This window comes from Bos indicus x Bos taurus, chromosome 16 (genome assembly GCF_003369695.1).
Source record: "Bos indicus x Bos taurus breed Angus x Brahman F1 hybrid chromosome 16, Bos_hybrid_MaternalHap_v2.0, whole genome shotgun sequence".
NCBI lineage: Eukaryota > Metazoa > Chordata > Mammalia > Artiodactyla > Bovidae > Bos > Bos indicus x Bos taurus.
The window spans coordinates 65022936-65049769 of NC_040091.1; the positions used below are offsets into that span (position 1 = coordinate 65022936).

At 35.5% G+C, this 26834-nt stretch overlaps 1 protein-coding gene across 5 annotated transcripts in view; it reads right to left on the bottom strand.

The window, feature by feature from the left end:
* The window catches only part of EDEM3 (ER degradation enhancing alpha-mannosidase like protein 3), a 72801-nt gene that overhangs the window by 28633 nt on the left and 17334 nt on the right, over positions 1–26834 (bottom strand). For all 5 annotated transcript variants that reach the window (XM_027565565.1, XM_027565561.1, XM_027565563.1 and 2 more), the window contains exons 3-9: positions 20867–20967; positions 20285–20324; positions 15923–16035; positions 14657–14810; positions 10909–11043; positions 6505–6610; positions 825–922 (exon numbers count right to left, since the gene is read on the bottom strand). In XM_027565565.1, coding sequence (XP_027421366.1) covers positions 825–922; positions 6505–6610; positions 10909–11043; positions 14657–14810; positions 15923–16035; positions 20285–20324; positions 20867–20967 — 747 coding nt within the window. The remainder of the gene's footprint in view (positions 1–824; positions 923–6504; positions 6611–10908; positions 11044–14656; positions 14811–15922; positions 16036–20284; positions 20325–20866; positions 20968–26834) is intronic.

Below are 26834 nucleotides of genomic sequence, written 5' to 3' on the forward strand. Positions count from 1 at the left end.
CTCATTAATCTTCCCAATAAACAGTATTGAGAAAAAAATTAAATAACTAATTCTCATTCTGTGGATAAGGAATAGAGGAAAATATCTAAGTTACTTGCCCCAAATCACAAAACCAGTGGTACAACCAGGATTTAAACCCAGACAGGACAGCTCCCATACTTTTAGCCACTATATTGTACCATGCCACAGTAATGTGAGTAAACTCATGAGAGGGAAAAGAAATGGTAAGTTATTTTGAAAAGAATGTGGTGACACAGTTGATGAGTTTATTCTAATTAATTTCAGTTTGATTTAATAATAGACAAAGGCAATCCAATTAGGTTCAATAATCTCCTCCTTCACCCCTAAAAATATGCCTGTGAGTCTTAAAGACTTACAGACCTGCTTTTGAAACAAATACTCACTGGTTTGTTCAAGTCTCCAAAGCCCCGATACTTGGTGTGGTCAAGGACCAAGTCAAACTTCCTAACTATTCCAAAAAGAATTAGAATACAAAGGAGAAAGCTAACTAGTAACTAGCTTCAATAAATTCTCTTCCTTGTATAAAAGATTAGGTAAAAATCTTATCTATGTATTTTATTACTTACTGGAAAATCTTGAAAACTTCTGATGATAGATGAAAATAAAAACTACTTTGCAAACTAGTTTTTGAAATGTATGTAGCTTTTTACCCTGTCCCTGTCCAACATCAAGAATACTGACAAAAAAACTACTATATATTTTAAAATAACTTTTCAAAGTATCACTCAAATGACTGAATTTCTATCAAAATCTCACAAATTATAAACTGGCTCTAAAATTAATACAAAATTGGAACAACTTACTGTATTAAATCTTTCCAGAAAGCTGTCATCTCCAAGCAAGACATAGGCTTTCAATAGGTACTCATAATATGAATCAATCCCTGCTCCAACTCCACTATCTATGGAAAATACATATAAATGTGATTTTTTATTAAACAAGTCTTAAAAATTCTTTAGAGTATAAGGTACTAACACACTAAGAATGAAATATTAGTCTAAATAGGAAACTGTCAAAAGTAAAAGTTATATATTTACAGAAACATTAACCCTACTATATGTCTAATAGGTTCCTTTACTGATAATAGTTTATATGTTTAAAAAAAATTCTTGCTTTGTAAAATTGGCTACAGAGGTCTTGTTTAAAAGCCAGAGATACTAGTTTTAAGAATTTTTTTAAAGCTGATTTTCTAATGAGGAACTTCAAAGAGGAAGCACTAGAGGGTATTATTATGCAATTTAACTGGATCCTTTATCAGTTAGCCATCAATCTTTAGTTATAACAGATATGAAAACAACACTGCTGCTGTTTGGAGGTGACAGTTCCATTGCTGAAGCTAGCATAATGGGGGGCTTTTTCCTCCAAGATCATCACAGAAGACCAAAGAAAGAAAATAACCAGAAGAAAACTGTACAAACTTGGTGGGTTATGGGGAGGGGAGGAACTTAGTTCTGGAGCAGAAGGCAGCCAGGCATAACTATAGAAGGATCGAACAGCAGAAAACCTGCTGGAATTTTGCTCTGGTTTCTCTACCACCACTGCCTTAAGATACCACGTCTCCTCCCACCGCTGCTACAACTCAGACATACACTCTAGGCAGCCTCAGGAATAAAATCAGGGCAGCACAGAAGTCCTATGTAAGGAACTGAAATAAAAAAGAGATGGGAAGTAATATTAGATACTCTCTTCCCAACCTTTTCTCCTTCAAACCCTTAAGGCTAGTGAATGACAATCTAAGCTATAATTACAATTATAATCTTAGAAATCCCTATAACCAGGGCATACTCCAGGCTAATCAAATCATTATTTCTAGGAGTCCAGGCACTGGTATTTTTAAAAACTTCTCAGAATCCATCCCTATGATAACTAGGGCTGATAGGAATTGGAATCTTTCCCACAAAGTAGGTGACAAGTCAACATGAACTTATAGAACAAAAACATTTAAGATGCATGACTTTTTAAAAATAAGAAAGTACTGGAGTAAGAGTTTATCAGAGGTACAAAATATTAAAACAAGCAAACCAAGATTTAAAATTAGTCTAATAAACACATTAAAGAGACAGGAAAAAGATTAGCAATACAAAACAAGAAATTTTTAACTGAGAAGAAATTATAGAATAAAAACATAAGCAAATTCCATAATGGATAGAATACACAGCATCTAGGATATAGCTGAGGAACAAATCAGCAAACCCAGAAGACTACATGTAATAATAGGAATTGCAAAAAGAGATAAAAATGAAAGAGATAAAATATCTTAAAAAAAAATCAAATTTCAGCAATGAAAAACACAGATTTTAAATCAAAAGAGCCCATAGAATACCAAAAGGAGAAATAAAGAAAATTCTACACCTAAAATTATTGTTACATTTTTAGAAACTTTTCTGCCTTTGATATTCTTAATTTTCTGGAGAAAAAGCAGATCACAAATAAGAACATAAAAATTAGAATAACAGGTTTTAAAAAAAAATTTAAGAAGACAATGGCTTCCCTTTGACAAGGGAACCCACTTGCCAATGCAGGAGGCACACATTTGATCCCTAAGTTGAGAAAATCCCCTGGAGAAGGAAATGGCAACCCACTCCATTTTTCTTGCCTGAGAAATCCTGTGGACAGACGAGCCTGGAAGGCTACAGTCCAGGGGGTTGCAAAAGAATTGGACACGACTTAGCCACTGAACAATAAGAAGATAACAGAGTTGTATTTTCAAAGATTTGAGAAGAAAGAACTTGAACAGAAGATTATTTACACCCAAACTTTCTCAAATATGAAAGCATAATAAAATTATTGTTGGGCATCTAAGGCCTCAGAAGCTATTAAAAGCTACTGAAAATCGGTTGGGATAAATATTTATACAAGAAGAAAGGCAAAACTAAGAGATATTGCAAGAAATATACAAAGTACAGGTGACAAAATACCTTGTTAGAGTTGAATATTTTTAATGAAAGCGGGAGGAGGAGCAGCATTAAGACCAACAGCAAAAAGAGAAAACATTCATAACCAAAAAGAACTAAATATCTATATAACACTAACAGTGGCTGAGGGGTTGGAACTGAGGGGGACAAAAGAATGGCAGAGCAGGCTGAAGTTCATGTCTCACTAGGAGGTAAATACAGGTTTCAATTAAAAACAAAAGGATTAAAAGGAAACAGAAAAGGTGAGACAAACTGAAATAATAATTAACATAGTATAAATAAATCCAAATATATTAAAAATGCCAATAAACATAAATGAACTAAATTCACCAATTAAAAGACAAAGACTGACAAGAAGATTTTTTAAATCTATAAATTTTACAGGAGTAACACTTATAGCATGAGCATCTGCAAAGACTGAAAGAGAGCAGAAAAAGACCTATCAAGGAAATATTAAGCAAAATAAAGTTGACATAGCTGTATTACTAATAGACTAAAAAGACTTTAACAGAGTATTATTAGAGATGATCACTACATAATGATGAAAGGTTCAACTATGAAGAGAGATCAATTTTAAATTAATGCAGCCAACAAAATATATAAAGCAAAAAATACAACTACAGGGAGATACTAATAGGTGTACATTGTCAGAAATGTTATCAACCTTCCTTAATATGTCAAGCAAACAAAATTAGCAAGGAACTGCACATTATTCACTCAGAAAATTGACATATATAGAACTCTATATCCAACAATTAGAAAACACACATTTTTTTCTTAAGCACAAGTGAAAGCTGACCATGTTCTAGGCCAAAAAGAAAACCTTAATAAATTTCAAAGGATAGGTACCACACAGATCATAAGTATCATATAAATATCAATATTAATTTTTTAAAAGAACAAGTAACTAAGTAGAAAATAGACAAAAATGTAAGAATATCCATTTTTTTTTAACAAAGGAAACACACAGCCAATAAATATGAGGACGTGTTCAACATCATCAGTGTTCAAAGAAATACAAATTGCATCACCATGGGAAATCGTCTACACAGTCATTTGACTGGCAAATCTTGGAGTGTGACAATACAAAGTGCTGGAGAGGATGCTAACCCACAGGATCTCTTCTGTGTTGCTGGTGAAAGTACAAAGTGGTACAAAGTGGAAACAACTTTAGCAAACAATCTGACATCATTGAACTTTAACTTAGTCTATGATGAAAGGTTCAACTATGAAGAGAGATCAATTTTAAATTAATGCAGCCAACAAAATATATAAAGCAAAAAATACAACTACAGGGAGATACTAATAGGTGTACATTGTCAGAAATGTTATCAACCTTCCTTAATATGTCAAGCAAACAAAATTAGCAAGGAACTGCACATTAGTCTATGATCTAAAAATTCTTCCTAGATATACAGACAAGAGAAACTTTTATACATGTACAACAGAAGAAACACAAAAACACTCACAGCATTAGGGTTCACAAGAGTAAAATCCTAGAAACAACCTAAATGCTTACAAATCCATGGTTTATTCACACAAGAAAGTATTATGTAGCAGTCAAAACAGAATGAACTACATCATGCAACAATGTGCAAGAATTTCAGTAATATAATTTTAGGTGAAAAATCTCAAAAGGTCTCATATGACATGATACCGTTTTATAAGTTAAAAATAAAACAAAAATATGTACATTAAGGAATACATGTGGATGCATTAAAATGTATAAAAGGAAAGCAAGGGATTGAGCGATACAAGATGAGAATGATGGGTATTTCAGTTAGAGGCAGACATATGGGATTACCGAGGTACGAGATTACAAAGGTGTGGAGAGTTGAGGACCATAAGCAGAAGCAGTATATTGTCAAGTTAGCTATTTTTATAACGGATGGTCAGTCCATCTGTGAGTACTTAATATATTATTAAAAATGAACTAAATAAAATGAGCCATGCATGGACCAATGATGAGAGTGAATTAAGAAAAACTGCACAATTCTGAAGCCACGATTCAGATCAGTTTCAGGAAAGGACCATTTAGATAACATTTTGAAATTTTTCAGACAGTATTGAATAGAGGCAATAATTTTAATATGTTCAAATTAATATTTATATTTCATTTATTTAAATATAGGCAATTATTTTTTATTTTATACATAAGCCTTTAGAAACAGAGAAATGTATAAATAAGATAAACAAATCTCATTAGTAACAGTCCAGTGTACTTTCATTTGTTTATGCCTGTTTTATAGGGTTCTCTTATAAAGATCATATTTTTATATGATTCTACATCCTGTTTATTCATAAAACATTGTTATATGTTTTGTCCCCTGATCCAACTCAATTTAATAACTTACTACTCCAACACTGATGTAAAATAATTCTCAATATTGATGCTACTCTTTACTGATGATCACTTAGTCTGTTTTCAAGTTTTCCACCACTACAAATAATTTTATGTGATAAACATCTTTGGGAACAAATGATTTTCTACCTTTTATACTGTTTCCTCAAGCACATTCCCAAAAGTGAAATTTTTAATTAAAAGAATTAAAACCACATTAGTGAGCATTTACCTCATAGTAAGCGTAGCATATGCCAGGCACTGTTCTAAGTGCTTGTGCGTGTGTGTGTGTGTGTCTGTGTGTGTGTGTGTCTGCACTCAGTTGTGTCCAACTCTTTGCGACCCCGTGTGTGTGTGTGTGTGTGTGTGTGCACTCAGTTGTGTCCATCTCTTTGCGACCCCATGGACTGTAGCCTACCAGGCTTCTCCGTCCATGGGATTCTCCAGGCAAGAATACTGGAGTGGGAAATACCATTTCCTTCTCCAGGGGATCTTCCTGAACCAGGGATCGAACCCGGGTCTCCCGCATTGGAGGCAGACACTTTAAACTCTGAGCCTATTCCTACTCCAGGGGATCTTCCCGAGATTAACTCATTTAATTGTAATAACTCTGTACTGCAAAAACACAACACTATAAATCAACTATATAATAAAAATTTTGCTCCAATAAAAATTATTTAAAAAAACACAAAAAACAGAAATCAACACAACAAAATCATAATAACTCTATGAAGTAAGTACTATTATTCTCATTCTCACAGATACAGAGGCACACAAAGGTTACATATTTTGCCCAAGATCACATGACTTGAATTCCAAAAATATGGTTCCGGGGTCTATGCTCTTAGTTACCATGCTATACACAATTTCTGGCGGTAAGAAAAAAAAAAGATTGATGATACTATTATTAAATATAGATTTCCACTTAATTACACTTTGATGTGAGATGGTTAAGGTATTCTGTTCCTCTGGTTCTCAAAGAAATTATTGTATTGTTTCATTTATAATGCTATAAGGTATGAAATAGGATATTAAGCTATCTGGAATAAGTGTGCTATTATTTGGCACCAAGGAAGAAAATTTGGCTACATTTGTTAAAATTCCAGCAATCTTGTGAGAAATTATGCTTTATAATGTCATAAAGACTATTTTAACAAATAAAAATCCTTTATTTCCCAACCATTTTTAGAATGTGAAGGTTTAATTTGAAAAGTCCCACTTACATACCTTTTCGTACCCAGTCTCCAGTATGAATATTTATAGTCACACCCACTAAATTACTACTTCTCTGTCTTTTCTCCCAGAGAAAATCAAGAGCTTTTCTTGCATATTCCTATAATAAAAAAAGAAAAGCATACGTGAAGAATTGTATATCTTTGCCAAACAAAAATTTAAAGGCCTATAGTATACTTTTAGGATTAAGTAAAATTCCAAAGATGATCACTTATACATTAAATTTCTCTACAAGTCAAAAATACTGGCTCTTTCAGCTAATTGAGTCTAGTTAGAAAGAATGACTCTAAAAATGCTCTTTGGTGCCAATGGTCTCACTTTGAGACCGTCCTTGTCCATCTACTCTTGTGGTACAGGTCCACATTTACACACAGGAATTACTGAAATAAAAACAGTTGGCATATATTAACATAATTTCTATCTTTTAATGCAAAGTGAAAATCTCCTGAGATACTCTCATTCACAAAACTGAAAAAGAATTTCCAAGTTAGTATGCCATCTCTGAAACAGAATAGGCATTTCAAATCCTACATTTTAAATAGCAGGCAACTTCGCTGGTGAAGAGTAAGTAAAGCAACTAGCATTCATTTAACAGTACCAAAATTATAACCTTATAATAACATTTTTCTCTTTTTTCATTTATTATTATCCCTTGGACACTAAATTATTTCTGATTAAATTCTTGGCTTTGGATGAAAAGATGTTAAAAAAACAAAGAACACGTACAAAAGAATTAAGTTAAAATTAATTTCAGAGCATGAATCTACTGAGCACTGCAGAAGTACTTCTATAAAAGAAATCATTAAACCAATTTGTCACTCTGCAGATTTAAGAACAGGGTATAAAATAGTTTTCATTCTTGACTCAATCTATTTATGCTGAATTTTTAAAACAAAGCAGATTGCAACTTTACTTAATCGTGTAATTTCAGAGCTGAAAAAATTTCATAAAGATTACATTTCCCTATTCCTATCTTATAGCTAAAGAAACAGGACCAGTGAAATCAACAATTTAACCAAAGTTTAAAACTAGACTACAGGACAGCTATTAATGATGTGAGAATTCAGAGCTCTTCATATATATCAGACCAAAGGTCAACAAACTTTTTCTGACAGGGGCCAGACAGTATTTTAGGCATTATGGGTTTGACAGTCATTGTCACAATTACTCAACTCAGTCACTGTAGCACAAATACAGCCATAGACAAAAATCAATAAATGAGCTGGCTCTGTTACAATAAAACTTTGTTTAGAAAAACAGGCAGTGGCTTGATTTGGCCTCAGACTGTAGTTTACCAGACGTGTATTAGTTTGAGTCTCTGTCAACTGCATGAGGTTGCTTCTTCCATAATAAATCACATTCAAGAAGCTGAAGAAAAAGCATTGTTTTAAAATATAAAATAACCCAGTGGAAAGAGGCTGGGCTTTGAATTCAGAAAGTCATGGATTCTAATTCTGGTTCCACTCCTTCACCCACTAGTCAAGCATCTTTGAGTCTCACTTTCCTCAAGTGTAAATGCATCTCAGAGTTTACAGGTCAAATTAAAGTAGAAAGGATGTAAAGAATGACATTTTTTTTAATGAAGGAAAAATATTAGCCAGCAAGTTAAAGAATAAAAATTAACCAAAATAAGATTAACCTGTTCTTAAGATACTTTGTACAGAAGAACTGTACAAAAAAGATCTTAACGACCAAGATAATCACGATGGTGTGATCACTCACCTAGAGCCAGACATCCTGGAATGTGAAGTCAAGTGGGCCTTAGAAAACATCACTATGAACAAAGCTAGTGGAGGTGATGGAATTCCAGTGGAGCTATTTCAAATCCTGAAAGATGATGCTGTGAAAGTGCTGCAATCAATATGCCAGCAAATTTGGAAAACTCAGCAGTGGCCACAGGACTGGAAAAAGTCAGTTTTCATTCCAATCCCAAAGAAGTGAAGTGAAGTCGCTTAGTCGTGTCCGACTCTTTGTGACCCCATGGACTGTAGCCTACCACGTTCCTCTGTCCATAGGATTTTCCAGGCAAGAGTACTGGAGTGGGTTGCCATTTCCTTCTCCAGAGGATCTTCCCAACCCAGGGATTGAACCTGGGTCTCCCGCATTGTAGGCAGACACTTTACCATCTGAGCCACCAGGGAAGTCCAAAGAAAGGCAATGCCAAAGAATGCTCAAACTACCGCACAATTGCACTCATCTCACACGCTAGTAAAGTAATGCTCAAAATTCTCCAAGCCAGGCTTCAGCAATACACGAACCGTGAACTTCCTGATGTTCAAGCTGGTTTTGGAAAAGGCAGAGGAACCAGAGATCAAATTGCCAACATCCACTGGATCATCGAAAAAGCAAGAGAATATCAGAAAAATATCTATTTCTGCTTTATTGACTATGCCAAAGCCTTTGACTGTGTGGATCACAATAAACTGTGGAAAATTCTGAAAGAGATGGGAATACCAGACCACCTGACCTGCCTCTTGAGAAACCTATATGCAGGTCAGGAAGCAACAGTTAGAACTGGACATGGAACAACAGACTGGTTCCAAATAGGAAAAGGAGTACATCAAAACTGTATATTGTCACTCTGCTTATTTAACTTCTATGCAGAGTACATCATGAGAAATGCTGGACTGGAAGAAGCACAAGCTGGAATCAAGATTGCCAGGAGAAATATTAATAACCTCAGATATGCAGATGACACCACCCTTATGGCAGAAAGTGAAGAGGAACTAAAAAGCCTCTTGCTGAAAGTGAAAGAGGAGAGTGAAAAAGTTGACTTAAAGCTCAACATTCAGAAAATGAAGATTATGGCATCCGGTCCCATTGCTTCATGGGAAATAGATGGGGAAACAGGGGAAACAGTGTCAGACTTTATTTTGGGGGGCTCCAAAATCACTGCAGATGGTGACTGCAGCCATGAAATTAAAAGACGCTTACTCCTTGGAAGGAAAGTGATGACCAACCTAGATAGCATATTCAAAAGCAGAGACGTTACTTTGCCAACAAAGGTCCGTCTAGTCAAGGCTATGGTTTTTCCAGTGGTCATGTATGGATGTGAGAGTTGGATTGTGAAGAAAGCTGAGCGCAGAAGAATTGATGCTTTTGAACTGTGGTGTTGGAGAAGACTCTTGAGAGTCCCTTGGACTGCAAGGAGATCCAACCAGTCCATTCTGAAGGAGATCAGCCCTGGGATTTCTTTGGAAGGAATGATGCTAAAGCTGAAACTCCAGTCCTTTGGCCACCTCATGCGAAGAGCTGACTCATTAGAAAAGACTTTGATGCTGGGAGGGATTGGGGGCAGGAGGAGAAGAGGGTGACAGAGGATGAGATGGCTGGATGGCATCACTGACTCGATGGACGTGAGTCTGAGTGAACTCCGGGAGTTGATGACGGACAGGGAGGCCTGGTGTGTTGCGATTATGGGGTCGCAAAGAGTTGGACACAACTGAGCAACTGAACTGAACGGAAGATACTTTGAACATACATCCACACAAAGACCATTAAACTTGTTTTATGTATGGTGGTTAGTCGCTAAGTCGTGTTCAACTCTTGCGACCCCTTGGACTGTAGCCTGTCAGGCTCCTCTGTCCATGGGATTTTTCCAGGCAAGAATACTGGAGTGGATTGCCATTTCCTTCTCAAGGTATCTTCCTGACCCAGGAATCAAATCCAGGTCTCCTGCATTGCAGGCAAATTCTTTACCAACTGAGCTATGAGGGAAGCCCTGTTTTATGTATACTCAGACCTAATGTCTCTAAATACTAGAATTATACAGTTCCTATTTCTGCTTATTCTATGTGCATCATTTGCTGAATCTGAAATAATTCTAAGTCATATGTTTGAACATAGGCTGTTACTATTGCACTCCAATGACATGGTTAAATAATTAGCTAAAATAAAAAAGTGTGAGACATAGCTAGTTCACAACAAACTATTTGGAGGATATTAAGTCTTTGGATAATGAATGATATTTCCGCTGAAGTAAACAAACTTACAGATAAGACTTTCAATGAAGGAAAAGTGCAAAAATTTCACTATGTTTTAGAAGATTAGTGAAGTTTTCAGAAATGCAGCAGACTACACAGAAGTCTAACAATAAAACAAAGCAACACAGTATTTCATACAAGACATCTGTAACATCAAATTTCATAAGTAATACAGCTAAGGCATTTTCTAAGAATAAAACTAAAAAGTTACAATTTGTGAATAAAATGCAAAGTTGTACTTTCTTTTTTAATTGTGCTTTTCACAATTAAAAACTATGTACTGTAATTTAGACAAAATGTTCACTAAGATAACAGAAATCCTCCAATTGATTCTCTTAATACTTGATCAACAAAGAAAAGCTATAAAGTAGTTATTTATGCCAATACCCGGGAGACCAAACTATGAAAAGCAAACCTCAAATATCGTCGCTCCTGTGAATCGACTTAGAGCAGCAAACTCAAGGATCAAGGTGCCTGCACAGGCTGTACAGGTATCAGTCTCAGTACCTGTCCGAGCTTCTGGTTTTCTGATACCAAACTTCAAATTGATCTAAATAAAATCAGAAGATTATCATTAGTGATTATCAAGAGACAATGATTTCTGGATAAGAAACCATTTTTCAATTGAGACTCTAATCAGATCATGAGAATAACTGAAAATAACTCTGAAATTTTATCTGCTGATCTTTGTGACTTTCCAATTACCATCTAGGGAAGTACATTGTAAGCACATACTATTCATGGGATAAATAAGTTTTCACTTAACTTCTTCTTCAAGGGTATCAAAATTCAGTATCAATATAATAATTATACAAAGCAAACACTTGCTATAACAATCGTGTTCTCTGGACAGTTTGAACTAGTCAGTACCAAATTAGGAAACTATTCCAATCCTAAAACAAATTGAGGTTTAACTGAGAATCTGTGAAAAAGTATTAGTCTTTCATAGAGAAAAAACTAAGCATAGTATATATTTAAAAGAAGATTAAAATTTTATTCACAGGTTTTAAAGTTTTGAAATATAGAGTATGTTACCTTGCTGACAGACTAACAAATAACACAAAGAAAAATGTTTCAACCAGCCAAATAACACCACAATATAAACTTGAACCAAGCTGACCAGAAATGAGCTCTAGGTTTTTAAATAACCATTAACTGCTCAAGAGCATTTCTGTCCAGCAAATACTTCTGTGTTAAAACCACTGTTGCAAATATTATCAATTATGTATTCATATCCAAGAGAGGTTGATTGTACTAATTTTCATGAGCAAAAGCAGTATTTACTAATTATATTTAAGAAGGATGGGAAGGTAGTTATTTTCTACCTGTAGTCCTCTTCTAAAAAAATAATTTTTAAAATTATATTGATACTTCTGAGGATAAGCAAGTAATATGACTGTTTTATGATAATGACCTTAGTAGCTTCTGTTTCAATTTCTTATCTGCTTCTCATATTATAACAAAAGTGAAGAACAGCTAGATTCTTCTAAATTCAGCACCTCCACTTATAATAAAACTAAAAATATTTACTAAAAGTAAATTCAATTAACTAAGCATTTAGATGGTTTAAAATAATTTTGATTTCAATTTTAATATTCTAAGGAAACAAAAAAATTAACAAGAAAGTTTAAGCCACACTAATAAGCAAAGAGATTTCAAATTTTAAACCATACAAGCAAAAGAAATTTCAAATTAGAACATGTTTCCATTTTTTCCTCATTAAATTGGCTAAAAGTGAAACTGAAAGTCGTGTCCAGCTCTTTGCAACCCCGTGGACTATACAGTCCATGAAATTCTTCAGTCAAGAATACTGGAGTGGGTTGCCATGCCCTCCTCCAGGGGATTTTCCCAACCCAGGTTTCAAACCTAGGTCTCCTGCACTGCGGGCGGATTCTTTACTAGCTGAGCCACAAGGGAAGCCTAAGAATACTGGAGTGGGTAGCCTATCCCTTCTCCAGCAGATCTTCCTAACCCAGGAATCGAACAGGGATCTCCTGCATTGCAGGAGGATTCTTTACCAGCTGAGCTATCAGGGAAGCACAAATTGGCTGAAGAGAGATAACAGACAGTGTGGGCAGCAGTATAGGAAGTGTAAAGTAGAACCCTTCTGAAGAACAACTGGTCAATAAGCACACAAAGCCTTAAAAAGCGTTCCCTATTTTATGGCTTTTTTGTTTTTTCTTCTAGTAATTTATCCTTAGGAAGAAATAAGTAAAAAAGATGTGTATAAGGATATTCACAGATGAGCTATTTAAAAATATCACAGACTAGATAGAAATTTAATACTAGTCTGTTTCTTAAACAAAAACAACAAAAAAGATGTTTTTGCGATCCACTAAATTAATGGGTAAACGAATGGGCTGCGACCTCCAGTTTGAAAAGCATATACTATCACGCTGGATCTCCAGAGATTTCCTGATGGAGGAAATGAGTCTTATTTATATCGGTAGAGAAGTTATTATAGCAAGCCTAAAGGTTTGGAAATGAAAAACAAAACCAAAATCTCCCTGCTGCCGCTGCTACTAAGTCATGTCAGTCATGTCTGACTCTGCGACCCCATAGATGGCAGCCCACCAGGCTCCTCTGTCCCTGGGATTCTCTAGGCAAGAACACTGGAGTGGGTTGCCATTTCCTTCTCCAGTGCATGAAAGTGAAAAGTGAAAGTGAAGTTGCTCAATCGTGGCCGACTCTTCGAGACCCCATGGACTGTAGCCCACCAGGCTCCTCCGTCCATGGGATTTTCCAGGCAAGAGTACTGGAGTGGGGTGCCATTGCCTTCTCCAAAGAACTCCCTAGGTGTTTTGAAAAACACAAACAGATTATTTTGTCTGAAACAGAGCATGCATTTCATTGGGGTACGGGTATGAAAGAACCTCAGAAAGAAAGTCGACTGCCAAACCAGAAAGAAACCTGGAAGTTAAAGGACATTCAGTGCAAAAGGCAGAGTCAGTAAATTTCTGAGGGCAATTTGATAAAAATCATGCTTTAGTAAGATTAATTTTTAAGTCTCTGAAGCAAAAACTAGAGAGAGAAGAGTAAAATATACATTTATAATAGTTTATGAATACAATTATATTAGTTTCAACAATAAAGCAACAGTAAGAAATAAAATAAACAGAGTTTGGTAATGGCTGAGATGTCTGGCCCAGGTAAGAAGGAAAGAATAATACTGTTATTAATAATAAAGAATGAAATATATCAGAAGAGAGTTCTTTCCATCTTCAATAGCTCCTTTCCCTCTGCCTTAAATATAAAATTTTCTTGGGTGGGCGGGCGGGGAGCGGGGGGATAACTCCTAGGACTTCCCTGGTGGTTCAGTGGTTAAGAATCGACCTTGCAATTGCGACGCAGGGAACAAAGGTTCACTCCGTGGTTGAGGCACCCATGCTGTGGGGCAACTAAGCTTGCAAGCTGGAACTACTGAGTCGGCCTGCCACTAGAAAGAAGCTACCCTGCCACACCGAAGAGCCCATGGACTGCAATGAAAGACCCAATGCAGCCAAATAAATAAATAATAATAAAAACTCCCTCAACTGACTGTGCTTGTGCTGCCAACTCTCCTTAACTACAAACATAGAGGAAATCTTAAAATGAATGTCCCTATTCTTTCACCTACGTCGAATCCTTCTTCCCCTTTATTCTGCCACGTTAGATCCTTCAAGGCTCTGTTTACCCCTAATTATCCTAATGTTTGCTGGAACGTCTCCTTCTGAAACTTTTTTTTAGTATTTTTAATACCATACGCTATGTTGCGGTTCTCCTCCTAAGTCTCCGCACAATCTCCTTTTCACTGCTGTGCTTCCTCATTCCCCTCTGTCCTGTATTCTCTCAATATCCTCTCCTCTGGAGAGTGAACACCTACTCTACTGCTTCCACCACATCGTCTGCACAATAATTCTGGGCCCAAATTCTAGTCTGGCATTTGTTTCTTCCTTCTGCAGCATAACCTTATGCAATGACACAAAAAGTTTTAACAAATCTAAATTCTCACACCATTCAAATGCAAATTAACCAAAATGTTCATATAAATTTGTTATAGAGCTTGAAGCAATTATTTTTCCAGTCTCAAGCAGGTAAGGAACAATGGCTGGATCACAAAAATAGATTCTTTCAAAACAGCAAAGAAGTATACAAAGGCTGCCATATTTTTCAGAATTACTTACTCTTGGATAAGGAAGGCCACTGGTAGTATTGAAAGCTGGTAAAAGTTTGTAGCCCAATTGCTTTGCCATTTGGAGAAGCTCATCATTGTACCACTGCATGTACTCGCCTTTTTCTTTCAGCATGATTGCCAGTGAGTGTCCACCCAAAAGACCCCTACAACCAGAGAGATGAAACATTAGTCACATTGTACACATACTTACATATCATCACCTAAACAGATGTGGGTATCTTGCTACCAACAATTTAGAGTACATAAGGAACAATCACAGAAGAACATAATTTCTTACCTAACTCTGGCTACTCAGTTTGTGGCAAACCATTATAAAAACCATTATTAAATCATGGCCAGTATGAAAAAAAAAAAAGAATCAAATGTTGTAACTGTTGTAAAAGGTTTGGCCCTTGGAGAAGGGAATGGCAACCCACTCCAGTATTCTTGTCTGGAAAATCCCATGGAGAGAGGAGCCTGGTGGGCTACAGTCCACAGGGTTGAAAAAGAGTCAGACACGTCTGAGCGACTAAACAACGATGAAAGGGTTTGGCATTCTTAAATACCGTACATTTTCTTAAAAAACAACCTAGAATCATTTATCTTAATAAGTTTAACACATTTGATTTTAACAAATTTTAATTTTAATTATAGCACCCTGAAATCTCTTGACTTTTAGTGTAACATTAACAAAAATTCCCCACTCTTTATTAAATGTAATAGATTAATAAACTTTGTGAAAAGCTAAAAAACTATTTTTTAAATTTAACTGATGAATAGACTCACTTTGCCTGTGTGACAAAAGGAAATGAGTTACAGTAACACAAAAATAACCATTAAATATAAAAATGTAATAATGTTGAAACGTGAATTAATAAATCCTGCACTTCCTGTGTTCCAAGAATATTTCAAACTGTTAGTTCAAAGGTAATCCTATAAATTCAGTTTGGCTTGAAGAAGTGTTAAGGTTAGTAAAATAGATAAGCTGACAAAAAAACTGTGATGTAGCTAATATGCAAATACTTGACCTGTTGTCAGTCCTTTTTTAACAACATACAAGGATTACCTTTGATTTGAGTCTGCAACTATTTCCAAAGCTTGTTGCTAACTGTGCCACACATATAGCAGGGTCATTCCGCAGTCTCTGTGTTTTACAGTATCACACCTTTTATTTTTTAAACGTAAGAAATTTCTTGCTTTACTACCACCAAGAAATAAAGAGTATACCCTTATTCTTCTGTTATTAAAATCAGAGTTTACTATCTCACATACTTACCCAAGAACTCTGATGTTTGTTTCAAAGACTGATACAACTACATCATTATCTAAGTTAACATCTCTTAAAACTTTTCTCACTGCATCTTCAAATTCTTTAGTTTTATTTAATACCTAGGAGAAGAAAATTATTTAAAGTAAAGTTATTTTCAACCAAGACATAGAGAAATATCCTCAGAATGAGCTACTAATAGCAAGTTAATACCTTAAGATTATAAAAAATAACAGAAAAAATGTTTCCCTTAAGCATATTATAAAAATGTGATACTATCTAAAACTGAAAAAGATTAAATACCTATTTATATTGCAAGGAATCTTTATATACTTCTTTTTTTTAGACACACTGAAAAATCATTAGGACTTTAAAACAATCATCATCAGAACTGTTAGCTGGTGTGTATAACCCATGACCTAGAGCTGCAAGAGGTGAACTCTACTGGGATTTGCTTCCCAAGTCAAACAAAACAAAACCCACCCTATTCGTCAAATATCATTTTAAAACTTGCTTAGTCTCAGAAGAAAGCACATCCTCCAGGGAATGATCAATTGATCCTAAACCATACAACGCTTGCCATCTTCACCCCTTGGACATCAAGGCCCCTAACTGAGGAGGCAGTGCAATGTTGGGCTAAAGAACAAGCTCGGATTTGAATTCTGGTTCCTTAGTCTCATCTCTGAGGCTGTTCTTTCATCTATAAAAACAGGAAATACCTATCCTCAGAGGTTTATTTTCCTAAATGAGGTAATGCATGTAAAGCACTTTTAGTAGAGCACCTGATTTAGTAAGTGCTTGATACCATTACTATCTATTATTACCATTATTACCATGAGGGTCTATAATCCTGATGAAGCTAAGAACTCTGGATGCTTGCACTGAGCTCCAGAGGAGGGTCACTGTCATTACACAGGTTGTGTCGATTTTTCAGTCTAAATTAAGGTTGCACAAGTAGATGTTATTTAGATCTCAGGTCCATTAAAAGTAGTTTTCCTTTACTTGACTGTTTAATCTTTTTGTTTGATAATATTTTATAGTGTTTTCTCATCTGATCTGATACTTCACTAAAAATCCTAATCTAGGGACTTCCCTGGTGGTCCAGAGGTTAAGAATCTGCCTGCAAATGTAGGGTTGATCCCTGGTCTGGGAAGATTCCACATGCCAAGGAGCAACTAAATTGATGCACCCCAACTCCTAAGCCAGGGCTCTAGTGTCCGGGAGCCACAACTAATGAGCTGTTTTCCCCCTAACTACTGAAGCCCAAGCACTTAGTCTGCACTCTGCAATAAGAGAAGGCATGGCAATGAGAAGTCTGTGCCCCGCAACAAACAGCAGCCCCGACTCGCCACAATTAAAGCAAAGAAAGTTCGTGCACAGCAATGAAGACCTAGCACAGCCAAAAGGAAATAAAAATTTTTTTAATTCGAATTTAGGCATAAAACATAAGAGTGACTAAAGTTTAAGTAAAATTTAGAGTAAGCCTTGAGTGTAATATAATATAAAACCTGATTTTAAATTTAGTGCTTTTCTTTCTCAGTCTCAAAGTCCATGTAAATTCTGAAGCCACAAATGTGAATGTACAAAGACCTGTATCACTTCCGGGAGATACAACTGTTCTACTCACTCCTCACACACACGCACATCTTTTTAATGTAATTCTGTTCATCTTATTCTTTCAAAGACTATCTCCTGAGAATTTCTCCCAAGAATAGTACCTACACTATCTGTTTCAAAGAAGAATAAAAATGAGAGTTTTGTCCATAATTAGCTAAAAATTCATTCTAATAGCTCCATTAGTTGACGGGTTTCCTAAGCTTCTAACTGATGACAAAGAACAAATTCAGGTCTCTTCCCTTCCCCTCTTCAATCTGTTCAGTATCTTTCTCTCTGTAGATTTCATGGTAACGTTGACTTTAGGGGTAAATTTAAAGTTTTAGGTTTGATTTCATTACAATCAATAGAAACGAGATGTCTAGAATTATGAACAAGAGTTTAAATCGAAAGATCAAACTCTGACAACAGAAGTTCTACTTAACATATTGTGGTGTGACCAAAATAAAAACAATAAGGTTGCATCCTGTCCCAAGTGATATGTCCTCTACTATTTTCAAATAAAGAAACCACAAATCAAAAAATGATCACAGAGTAAATTAGACATATTAAATACTTGTATTGATAAAATGTACAACATTCCTTCTAAATGTAGGAAAAACTTTCAAACTTCTTTTAATCCTTCTGCTTAAGTAGATCTTAATAGGTATCTTAGATATCCAATCTAGGCCCTTCTGAAGTGAAAACAGGGGTCCAGAGAAGCTAGATAATTTGGCCAACGTCACATATTAATATTATATGATCACTTCCTGGTACTCCCTGCCACAGGGAGCAAGAACTCAGGTTACAGCAAACAGTGCTCTAAGTGTGGTCTGCTGACCAGCAGCAACAGCACCACCAAGTGGCAGTTTGTTAGAAAAACATTTCCTTGGGCCTGCCTTCAGTCTGCTCCATCACAACCTGCATTTTATTTTAGCAGATCCCCAGGTGATTTGTAGCAAACAAGTCTAAAAAGCACTGCATCATTACACATGGTTCTAAAACTTTAGCATATATTAGAATCATCTAGAAGCTTGTTTAAAAAAAAAAAAAACAACATTCCTGGGCATTACTCCCAGACTTTCTGATTCAACAGGCCCGGGATGAGGCTCTACAATCTGTATCTCTAACAAGTTGCCAGGTGATGCTGATGCTGGTAGTGCTGGAATCATATTTTGAGAACCACCGCCAAAGTGGTTTAATTTCAAAGAGGAACAGAACCTATTTATAATAATGGCTGCTCAACTAGAGACCAGTAGACTTCTAAATATAGGGAAGTTATGCAGCCTAGAAACACATTTTCTCCTTCATTTCTGATAAAAAATTTTAAAACACATAGAATATCTGAGGTTCAGGTTCATAAAAATCAGTAAGAGCTTCGAGATGATGAAGAGCTTCCAGTATATAAGGATAAAGCCAAGATGACAGAATGAGAAACAAATGTACATCCACCTATGGTCTTTCCTAATACACAGCTACTGCCCCTCACTCACTCCCCTGTATCAAGACAGACATGAGGTGTATCACCCAGCTACACTTATAAATAAATAACACCACTTAGCTTCTCCCAGGGTGGCAATTTGTGTCTCCTGGGATACCTATTTATCTTTTTCTCTTCTCCTAACATAGCAGAACACATAGGACTACTAAACCAAAAATAAGGTACACAAGAGTCTCTCTTATAGTCATTATAATATGGTTCACACATTCCTTTTATTTCTGAAAAATGAAATCACCACTTTCAAAACTCTGATACAGCTAAAAAAGGTCTCAATAATCATGGGCTTCTCAACAAAAAATGTCTCAACTATGGTTAAATTTTATAAACAAAGAGAAGCTTTAGAGAAATACATAATAATGCCAGGTCCCACTTCAGGAAAATTAAATCAGAACAACTTGGGAGAGAAGGATTATTTTTTAAACTTCCTAAGTAATATTCCTAAGATGCTGATATAGTTGAGAGTCTCTGATTAAAAAAGAAAAGAGAAAAGAATCACCCAGTGAAATAAAAATATAGAAACAGTACTGGGAAGAAAAGCCAGGCTCTCAAAATTTTCTGCCACCACAAAGATTTTTTGTTGTGTTTTTAAAAATATTAATCAATACTTTAGATATTAATTCAACTTTGAGAATTATGACTTAAGTAAAATTCTGAAACAAGCCTATTTTTATACCATAAATGATCTGAGAGTAAAAAACTAGAAAGATACTACATTCAGAAATCATGACAGCTGGAACTGAGCCATTCCCCTCTGCCATCACAAACCACCCCCAACGAGAATTAATTTAAATAACTTTGCCTCCCATCAGGTCTAAAAGGAGTGCTAAGTAGTGATCACTTGGTATTTAAAATCATTTTTGAGAAAGAAGTAAAATTTTAATGGACCTAACATATAAAAATTTTAATTTAACAATTTCAGTATCATTGCAGCATGTCTTTCTGGAACAAGAATATCAAGAGCATTTTTTAGAATTACTTTCTTCCAATAGCTTCAATCTACTTGTCCAAAAGGAAACAACTTTTCTGATTAAGGGGCCACCATGTAAGCTAACATACCTATAAATTTTGAGTATCTCCATGATTCTATATAATTTCACTTGACATTCACATGACATTATCAACTTAATAATATGAAAGATTTATTTTGAAGCAAAGATCAAATTATCTTAAATTCTGAAAACTTTTATTTCAGACTTACTGTACTACAATTATATTCATAGTACTTGAGCACACATATTATGAAATTCATAAAATAATTTAAGAAGAATCAAACCTACCACAAGAGTATCCAAAGAATCAATCAGTGTCAGGGAAAATCTATGACACAAGTATAGTGAGATACAAAACATTAGAATTCTGAATATTTGTATTCATGAACATATAAGACATTATCTGAATCCTACTGAGACTGGAAGTTTCCATTATTCCATTAACTAGTACTTTCATGCATCTACAGTACCATGTAACCTATAAAACACTAAAAGAACCTGAAAAGCCTTAACATCACATTTAGATTAGGCATAACGACAAATCTTTCAAAGTGAACAGAAATATTCATCAGCTCTTTTAAAAGCAAATAAAAAATATTAATGCATCAACACCTTGTAAGTGTCAACAACTATATACATTCTAAAAGTCACATTCATCTTAACAAGCAACTCAACTTTTCACTGATCTAAGAGGTAAACTGATTCATATTGTACAAAAGATAACAGAAAGGAATAAAGGAATTTAACGGGATACTTAAAACAGTCTTGAAATTTAACCAATTCCCAGATTCACAATTACACACTGCCTCTAAGATGCCTTAAGACTTGAGAACTTTGAGCTGCCATGTTATGCCCTTTGTTAATACTCACTTTCCCAAGGCATCATCAACATCACCCCGACTTGGCTCCTGGCCTCTAATGCGACCTCTGCAGGTCAAAGGCATGAGTTCATCCGCTGGGTAAGCATGTTCCTGCAAGGAAAGTCTTAGTGAGTCACTAAGGAAAGTAAGAGAAAAGTGCACATCTTTTAGAGAACATAACTTTTCAGTTTTTTTTAACAAACATTAATCAAAAGTTTTACTATTCTTACAGTCCATGAAACCTTAAAAGAAAACTTTTTAGCCATAAATATGTACTTGTAAATACAAGAAAATATTTCCTTAAAACTCTAACAACAATCCGTTTCCCCTCCACCCAATCTCACTTCCCAGAGAGATAACTGCTGTTACAACTGGCATTTATCATTCCAGACCTATCCACATACATAGAAATACATGTACATACATCACTTAAAAATTCCATTTACAAAGGTACTCATGCCATATGCACACACTGTCCTAAAATGTGTTCACTTAAATCACTCTGGGGTTTTTCATGCTGCAATTCTACAGATGTATTTTATTCTTTTTAATAATTGCATAGTGATAGTTCAATATTAACTAATATTATTGAGTACTTACGTTCTAAGCACTGTTCTATATATTTTAGTTTTTTTAACTTATCACATAACCCTCTGAAACAAATTCCATCATTTCTGTTTTGTAGATGAGAAAACTGAGGGCCGGAGAAATTAACTAAGCCTACGTCATGCAACCAGTAAATGATGGATCCAGAATGCAAACGTGGCAATCTGATTCCAGAGCCCATACACTTGACAGGACCTGCTCCTCATGGTATTCCCCAAAGTATGGATACTGATGAACATGTAGGCTGAACGCAATTTTTTACTGTATAAACAATGCTTCAGTAAACAGCTATATGTCCATATCTCTTGTACATATGCTTGTACTCTATGGATTAAATCTCTAAAACCAGACCCAGTGGGCCAAAGGTACAGATATTTCATTTTTTCTGTGCTGTACTTATCCAACTTATCAGTCATATCCAACTCTTTTCAACCTCATGGACTGTAGCCCGCCAGGCTCCTCTGTCCATGGGGATTCTCCAGGCAAGAACACTGGAGTGGGTTGCCATGCCCTCCTCCACGGGATCTTCCCAACCTAGGGACTGACCCCAGGTCTGCCACATTGCAGGCAGACTCTTTACCGTCTGAGCCACCAGGGAAGCCCAAGAACACTAGAGCCTATCCCTCTTCCAGGAGACCTTCCTGACCCAGGAAATCATACCGGAGTCTCCTGCATTGCAGGCAGATTCCTTATCAGCTGAGGTACCAAGGAAGCCCCTTCATTTTTGCTGCTGCTGCTAAGTCACTTCAGTCGTGTCCGACTAGCTACTATCAAACTGAAGACAAAGATACAACACTTAACAACACTCTTAACAACACTCTCAGGCAATGATCAACAGTTTACATTTTGCCAATCTCCTGGATAAAAAATGATATCTCAAGTTTCATTACAAATAAGGATAAATATCTTTCTGCATTAGCCATTGCTATTTCTTTTCAGAAATGTCTATTTATACCTTTGTTTATTTTCTATTGGTTGTCTGACTCCTTATACATTGTTATGTAAACATTTTTTCTATCTTTCCTTTGGCTTTTAACTTTGTTTACGGTACTTTTTACTTTAATCTTTAAATATGTAATTAAATCTATTAGTTTCTTCATGGTTTCTAAATTTGGGGCACAGTTAATAAGGCCATCTTGGGTCTCTGAAAACAGCACACTTATGATTTTATTTTTTATACGTCTAGATAATTACTCCATCTGGAATCTAATTTTGCTTATAATGTGAAGTGGGAATGTACTTGTATTTCCTCCCCCAAATAGCCAATTTCCTAAATATCACTTTTTAAACAATTCATCCTTTCCCTAACTGCTTGAAATATAGCTTATAAAGTATCTACATGAACACACATTTTCATAGCCTCTACTTTGTTCTACAGACCTAGTTCCTACTCCTATTGCCCTACAGACCTATTTGTTTTACAAACCTACTTCCTGCTTCGAAACCACTGTCTTAATCAGTCTTTGCAACACGCCTTGCTACTTGGTTAAGCAATTCACTCCCCCCAGTTATTTTGTTCTAAATTTTCTTAATGAGTTTTTCAAGTTTACTCTTCTGGATAATTTTTAAATTTCCTTAAAATTCCATTGAAATTTTAATTGAAAGAGTCTAAATTATGGAGAATTGATATTTTTTACCAACTGAATCTTCCTATCTAGGACTACTGTATCAATATACTAGTTCAAATCTTCTTTTATGAATTCAGTTTCCACCACAGGTCACATACATTTCTTAATCTTTATTAATAGGTACTTTTTATTGAAACAGGTTGATGTACAAAATTATGTTAGTTTCGGGTATATAACACAATGACTCAACTAATAGGCATTTTATAGCTTGGCCTATTATTGAGTAGATTTTTTGGATGAGCAACCATGACAGCGTATGTCTAGTCTAAATTATAATGAAGCACACACAAGGATCCTCCCTCTTGTCTACTACACAGTGAATTGTTGTATAATTTTTTTCAATACATAGCTAACCTAGATAGCATATTAAAAAGCAGAGACAGGACTTTGCCAACAAAGGTCCGTCTAGTCAAGGCTATGGTTTTTCCAGTGGTCATGTATGGATGTGAGAGTTGGACTGTGAAGAAGGCTGAGCGCCGAAGAATTGATGCTTTTGAACTGTGGTGTTGGAGAAGACTCTTGAGAGTCCCTTAGACTGCAAGGAGATCCAACCAGTCCATCCTAAAGGAGATCAGTCCTGGTGTTTATTGGAAGGACTGATGCTAAAGCTGAAATTCCAGTACTTTGGCCACCTCATGAGAAGAGTTAACTCGCTGGAAAAAACCCTAATGCTGGGAGGGATTGGGGGCAAGAGGAGAAGGGGACAACAGAGGATGAGATGGCTGGATGGCATCACCAACTCGATGGACATGAGTTTGAGTGAACTCCAGGAGTTGGTGATGGACAGGGAGGCCTGGTGTGCTGTAGTCCATGCGGTCGCAAAGAGTCAGACACGACTGAGCAACTGAACTGAACTGAAGCTTGAAAGTAAGAAACTTTCCAATACCAAAACTGAATAGTGGAGTGAGAAGACAAAGCTGCACTGACCACAACATGGGCATTAGGAATAAAGACAGGCTTTAAAGGGAAATATGTTAACACCCAAAGTGTCGGAGAGTTGATGTTGTTGGCCCTCCATGCATGGCTATAGCCAATGAAGTAGGTTCTTTAAGTTAACAGTTGCTTCAATGAAATTGGACTGAAATCTCCAATTACTTGGCTGCACATCTTAGAAACGGAGAGAAACAAGAAAAGCTTGCTAAACTTTATAATCTCTTTAACCAGGGGACTGTCCCTAAAAGAGTCCCCCAAAACTAATAAAATGTGACTATAAGAAACATTTAGAAGTGAGAATCACTGTATTACATATTTCAATTTTAGATAATACTTACCTGACAATAATAATAATACCTGACAAGGATAACAGGATTAATATACTCACCCTTTTCCCTAACTTGAGATTTTTATCGATTATATTATTATAAACAGTTTTCACTTTACATGTTTTCACTATACACACACAAATTGAGATTCACAATTTAAACTTTCAGCAACATGGTTCAAATTCCAGGTACCATTGTATTTTTAAATAATTGCACAGAATGCAAACTGAAGTGCCAGTTCTTCAATCCACAAATTGCTACATAAATACCAGATGCTTCTTGTGATCAGCGATCAATCACATAACTTCTTTCGAAGTGGAACTAGTGATTGATCACGGTGTATTTTTTAGTTCAGACAGCAAGCATGAAGTTATATGTCTCCTTGTCACCTAGTGATAATCCTACATGACAGTTTAACAGTTTATAAAAATAGATAATCAAAAGAGGAAATTAATCAATGAGGACGAAAGCTCACAAAGAAATGAAAAGTGGAAACACTGAAAGTGAAATTCACATTGAACATAAAAGATATTACAGAAGAAACAGCTGACCATGGAACGTTGATACTGCTGTCACTGAAGCAGTATCTAGACATGCAGCCAGAGGAATTCAGTAAAGGCCAAATTATCCACACAGACGAAAAAAGTGGTTGTGACATAATAATGCCTGCAGAAATTTCATGACACAGAGGGAAAAGGATAAAATTTTTGAAGTGGGCCCAAATTTTGAAATTTCTGTATCTACCACACCAGGTATAGCAGAGATTTATGTTGTATCTTAAGTCATACAACAAGGCGGCGGCAAGCAAGGCGAGTCCTGTTCTAACTTCTCTTAGTGAGGTTTTTACAAAGAAATAATACTTCAATTCCAAAGTCTCTAATATTTTGAATAACGGTACACTAAATATTAGTTTTAGCTATTTCAAAAATTTCTCTGTACATTTATAATTATCAGAAAGAAAATTTTAAATGCTTTGACAAAGATTTTTTTTAAAGGTTTATAACATTTATAGTCTGATCTGGAATCATAATTTCCCCAGTTACCAGCGTGAGAATTCTACTTAACTGGAATCAATGCACACCACTTTTTTTGGCGCCTCCATTCCTGAAGTTTTTATCTCTTGGGTGCCTGAACTTTGTCCTTAGGTAAGTTATTTTTGTTTACTTTAAAATAGAGTCATCAGTACTGTTATTTCTGGGTTAAGCTGGCTCTTGCCTTACACTTGAAGAACAATCCAAATGATTATAAAATGCCTGAAACATATTTTCTCTCCTTCAGAAGTTTGAAAATACGATTCCACTTTTCTTGCATTCATGAAATATCACCGTGGCAAAGTTTCTAAGACTACTCTGATCCTTTATACCTGGAATCTGACTTGTTCCTCCTATACCTGTATGCCATATGATTCTGAATTCTAAAAATTCAACCAAAGTATTCCTGACCCCCAATGTCCAGCTCTATCCTCCTGCCTCTCACTTAATTATCTAGATTCCAAACTCATTACCATGTTTGCAGCAAAAAAAAAAAAAGAGGTCAGGAACACTACACAGATGGTCACACAAAAGGAAAGACCAAAACAAAAAAATTAGACTAAACACAAAAAGACTTGCAGCCTGCAATCCTTCAGGTTATTTTAAAAACTTCGGTGTTCTACAATGATTTATTTCCTGAGGAAAGGATTCCAGGTAACAAATGCTTTTATATAATTAGAATCCATATGCAGCTACCAAATTCTGAATTCAATATTTTATAATTTTAATATTATATATATATATTTTAGTAAAATTCCTAATTACTTTTGCATGTGGCTTTGAGATGTCAAGTTCCTAATTACTTTTTAATTCCAACAGAACCATGATTTACCAAAATGCACAATATTTTTAATGCTTTATAGTTTTATATTTAACACATATAAAAAACACTTAGAAGTAACTCAAGTAACATTTTTTAAAACTTGCTTATGTATTTTGAAAGATACTACATAAGAGATCATTCAAATGTTAATTTGATTGTAGAGAGCTCTTTTTAAATGGCTGCTTAGAAAGCTTGACAATACTATTTTTAGGGTTTTGCAAAACACAATCACCTTTATCTGAAATTAAATATGAAACTCAAACCCTAAGCTTATCCAGGTAAGAAAAATATTATTAGTAACTGAAAACCAGAATAATCAAATAAGAGAGCTTTGAACCAGGTGTAAAAATACTTTATGTCCCCCTGTTTCAACATTAAGGACAGAAACAAAACCACAACCTTTTCTTCTGGTTAACCACAAAGCAAATTACAGTTGGTTTGCATAATTTCAGAGCAATGCATGTGTGTGTGTGCTTAGTCACTCAGTCATGTCCAACTCTTTGCAACTCTGCCAGGCTCCTCTGTCCACAGGATTCTCCAGGCAAGAACACTGGAGTGGGTCGCTATGCCCTCCTCCAGGGGATCTTCCCAACCCAGGGATCAAACCCAGGTCTCCCCAATTGCAGGC